Raw genomic sequence first — 4,659 nt, 5'->3', positions numbered from 1 at the left:
TATATATATATATATTCTACTAAAACTTGCATGCAGCATGGATCTTACCTTGCCAATATTAGTGTTGTCCAGAGCTGCGTCCACCTCATCCAAGATGAAGAATGGAGCGGGGCGGAAGCTTACAGAAACATTTACAGACAAAAACAAAAGCATTATTCAAAAAAGCTGACGACAGCAGCAACAACTGCAGAGATTCAGAGGAGGTGTTTAGCTTCTGTAGAGGAGTGTTCCAGGAAAAATATTCAAAAATCAATTACTGGAATATGTCAAGAAAAGCCTGTAAATATCCAAACTTTTATATGTTTAGTTTCTTTGTTTCTGTTAATCCCAAGTTACACTTTTTTTTAACTGATAAACTATTGCAAATTGGAAAGATGTTTCAGGATGCCTCAACATTTGGGATATGACTGCATCTCCTTAAGTATGATTTAATCGCTATTATAGTTGTCTATCTATAAATTATGTTCAAAACAATTTTACTATAATTTTACGATTTTTCTCCATCATTTTTTTGAAGATGGGCATCGACACGGGATCATTTTAAACCTACCTACTTTAAATACTATTTTAGTGATAAAATCACCTGTGGATGGCAAACAGGAAGGCAAGCGCAGCGATAGCCTTTTCTCCACCTGACAGGTTGTCCATGGACATGAAGCGTTTCCCTGGAGCCACACAGTTGTAGTTGATGCCACCTAAATATGGCTCATCTGGATTCTCAGCACTGAGAATGGCCTGCAGGACATAAAAAAAGGCTATTAATATTTGTTTTACTTAAAATTGTCTTTTATTGTTAAAAATGTTTAGTGGGAATCAGGGGATTTAATGGAAGGAGTTTAGTGGAAATCCCTGATTCACTCCTCGGTGGCAGGGCGCCGGGGGTGGATGAGATTCACCCAGAGTTCCTTAAGGCTCTGGATGTTGTGGGGTGGCGTTGGGTGACACGACTTTACAATATTGTGTGGACATCGGGGGCAATTCCCTCGGATTGGCAGACCGGGGTGTTGGTCCCCTTATTTATAGTGTAGTTTGCCATCATCAGTGTGTGAATGTGAGTGTGAATGGGTGAATGTCTGTTAGTGTAAAGCACTTTGTGGTCCGGAGGGACTTGAAAAGCGCTACATAAGTTCAGTCCATTTACCATTACCATATTGAAAAAGGGGGGCCATAGAGTGTGTTCCAACTATAGGGGGATCACACTTCTGAGCCTCCCTGGTTAGGTCTATTCAGGGGTCCTGGAGAGGAGAGTCCATCGTATAGTCTAATCTCAGATTCAGGAAGAGCAGCGTGTTTTTTGTCCTGGTCGTGGAACAGCAGACCAGCTCTGCACTCTCAACAGGGTCCTGGAGTGTGCATGAGAGTTTGCCCAACCAGTCTACATGTTTTGGAGAAGATGTTGAACCGTGTCCCTCAGGGACTCCTGTGGGGGGGGGGGTGCTCCCGGATTATGGGGTACCAGGCCCTTTGGTATGGGCTGTTAGGTCCCTGTACGACCAGTGCCAGAGCTTAGTCCGCATTGCCGGTAGTAAGTCAGACTTGGTTCCGGTGAGAGCTGGACTCTGCCAAGGTTGCACTTTGTCACAGATTCTGTTCGTAACGTTTGTGGACAGAATTTCTAGGTGCAGCCAAGGTGTTGCGGGGATCCTTTTTGGTGACCTTAGGATCACGTCTCTGCTTTTTGTGGATGATTTGGTCCTATTGGCTTTATCAGATCGTGATCTCCGGCTCTCACTGGAGCGGTTCGCAGCCGAATGTGAAGAGGCCGAGATGAGGATCAGTGTCTCTAAATACGAGACCATGGTCTTGAGCCAGAAAATGGTAGGGTGCCTTCTCTGGGTCGGGGAGGAGGTCCTGCCCCAAGTGGAGGAGTTTAAGTATCTCGGGGTCTTGTTCACGAATGAGTGAAGAATGGAGCAGGAGATCGACAGGTGGTTTGGKGCTGCATCTGCAGTGATGCGGACGTTGTACCGGTCTGTCGTGGTGAAGTGAGAGCTGAGCCAGAAGGTGAAGCTCTCGATTTACCAGTCGGCCTACGTTCCTACCCTCATCTGTGGTCACGAACTTTGGGTAGTGATCGAAAGAACGAGATAGCGGATACAAGCGGCCAAAAGAAGTTTCCTCTGCAGGGTGTCTGGGCTCTCCCTTAGAGATACGGTGAGAAGCTCAGTCATCCAGGAGGGACTCAAGAGTAGAGCCGTTGCTCCTCCACGTCGAGAGAAGTCAGTTGAGGTGGTTCATCTGGTTAGGATGCCTCCTGGACACCTCCCTGGTAAGGTGTTCCAGGCACGTCCCACTGGGAGGAGGCCCAGAGGAAGACCCAGGACACACTGGAGGAACCATGTTTCTCAGCTGGCCTGGGAACACCTTGGGATTCCCCCGGACGAGCTGGCCCAAGTGGCTGGGGAGAGGGAAGTCTGGGTCTCTCTGCTTAGGCTGCTGCCCCCGAGACCTGACCCCGGATAAGAGGAAGAAGATGGATGGATGGATGGAAACCAGGGATGAATAAAATACCATGAATTTTACCTTTTGAGTTTGGACTGTAACCAGAAACTCAATGCAACAGGTTCCCAAAGACTTATTCAAACCTTACTGACTGTGTGTAATTCTTTAAGTTCCAGTTTATATTCTAATTAGGGTTGGGCAATATTGGCAAAAAAATTAATCATGATTAATTGCGGCATTTAGCCGATAATGATTAATTTGATGATTAATCCCCTGGAGTCCCTGGACACCCTCCTAGTCACATGACCAATTTAGTGGGAAAGATTTGCTCTTTATAAAAATCTGTTCCAAATTATGTCAAAATTACAGACTTCAGGTTATACATCAATTTTTAAATTGTGTTGATACAGTAGATAAAAAAAATTACAGAACTTTTTTTTTTAATATTCATCATATTTGAAGCGGAGAAGAGCACCGACGGGACTGACCGGGGAAATATCCAGTCAGTCTGCCTGGTGGCATTAATCGTATTAATCGTCAAGTGCCAAAAAATAATCGATGAATACTTTTCTGATGATGAATTGCACGCGATACGATTATGCCCAACCCTAATTCTAATGTATGTTTTTTACACATTTACAGTACTGAGCAAAGAAAGAAAATTAACTGCAAAAAAGAAAAACAATGTTCGTGTGTTTTGAATAGTGAGTGTTTGATGTCTCACCTGAGCGCTGCTGTTTCTGCAAATTCTTTTATAGATTTGATCAATCACAATAGACACATGCTCAAAACACTGACTGAACAGGTTGAAACGCCGAGATTTGACTTGCTCAAACTCCTGGTTACACTTTCTGGATGCTCTAGTGCTGGCATCAAAAGCTGAATGAGGAAATGAAACACGTTCTTTAGTCCAGCTGCATCAAGAAGGCAAAATTAAAACACAAAAAATGTTGAAGTAGAAGATCCTCAAAATGAGAAACCAACCACTAAGAATACATTTAGTGACATACCTGCAGTCAGTCCATGTAACTTGTCCCTCACCTCCTTCATTTTCTCCAGAGCTTTTAGATTAGGTGCAGCAGTGTGATGAAGAACTCCCTCCAGGGAGGAGATTGACTCCTTCAGCTTCTCACTGTAGGCCTTTCTCTCCTTCTCATTCTCCAATATCTGTCAAACATATATTTTCACGCTAACTAAAAGTCCTGGACTGGAATATTGACAATTACACTAATATTTAAAGTCTCACCTCCAGCTCTTCCTCCAGCTCCGAGTAGTCAATGACGAGCTGTGCTTCTCTCTCATAAATGTCCAGAGTGGCTGAGGTACTTTCAGAATCTGTGCCCAGCTGCACAAACCAGACAAATCAGTTATGAGAAAAGCTGAGATTTGTTGTTGCATCTGCAACAGAGGCAGTAAAATCATTCAGAAGAGGATTTATTACCTGCACCTCACTAATTTCATTCAGGTTGCCTGACAGCAGAATGATTGGCAGGTCTTGAATTTTGCAGGCCAGTAGCATATTGTGTCTAACCATACGTTTCTGCTCCAAGGCAGTCTCTGCAGACATCACTTCCCGCTGAAGTTTCACCAACTCTCTGAAAGGAACAGAGACACAAAACAGCCGGTTTAAAAAGTTCTAACAGGTGAACTGAAACATCTACATCTGATAGTAAAAAATAACCTTAGTGCAATTTTACCAATAAAATAAACAGGTTGGATATCAGCATGTTTATTCAATTCCCTCTTCCTTTCATATGATTCACTCATACAAAATACACAAGTAAAACTTGTTATACTTTCTATGTAGCAGCGGTGAAATGATAACGTGTTTGAATTCCTTGATTCCCCAACAGCACTAGTAATAATGGAGAGAGTTTTACTTGTTAATGTCTTGAAGCTCTTGAGACTTCTGGTGCAACTCAGCTTTGGCCGAAGCCACTTGGTCTTTTTTGGTGAGCAGCTGGTTTTTCAGCTCCAGCAGCTCATTCTGACCCTCTTCCACTGCGTCCAACAGTTTCTTCTCTTCCTGCAGGGGAACAGAAACACCAGAATGACCAAACATGTCAAAAATTGCATGGTTGTTTTCAGGCAAAATATTCAAAAACACCTAATGTACTTACACTCACCGGCCACTTTATTAGGTACACCACGCTAGTAACGGGTTGGACCCCCTTTTGCCTTCAGAACTGCCTCAATTCTTCGTGGCATAGATTCAAC

General features: G+C 43.6%; 1 protein-coding gene across 1 annotated transcript in view; it reads right to left on the bottom strand.

Moving 5' to 3' along the window:
- LOC106529848 (structural maintenance of chromosomes protein 1B) overlaps positions 1–4,468 on the bottom strand; it is a gene marked incomplete at its 5' end in the record, with an annotated part of 7,051 nt that extends 2,583 nt beyond the window's left edge. Inside the window, 7 exon segments of the mRNA XM_014025368.1 lie at positions 49–118; positions 584–735; positions 3,167–3,321; positions 3,453–3,609; positions 3,689–3,787; positions 3,884–4,037; positions 4,323–4,468. Coding sequence (XP_013880822.1) covers positions 49–118; positions 584–735; positions 3,167–3,321; positions 3,453–3,609; positions 3,689–3,787; positions 3,884–4,037; positions 4,323–4,468 — 933 coding nt within the window.
- Positions 4,469–4,659: the final 191 nt, after the last annotated feature.

This window comes from Austrofundulus limnaeus, unplaced genomic scaffold (assembly GCF_001266775.1).
Source record: "Austrofundulus limnaeus strain Quisiro unplaced genomic scaffold, Austrofundulus_limnaeus-1.0 Scaffold471, whole genome shotgun sequence".
In the NCBI taxonomy this organism is placed as follows: domain Eukaryota; kingdom Metazoa; phylum Chordata; class Actinopteri; order Cyprinodontiformes; family Rivulidae; genus Austrofundulus; species Austrofundulus limnaeus.
The sequence above is the reverse complement of the archived record's forward strand: the minus strand, read 5'-3'. Positions and strand labels throughout refer to the sequence as shown.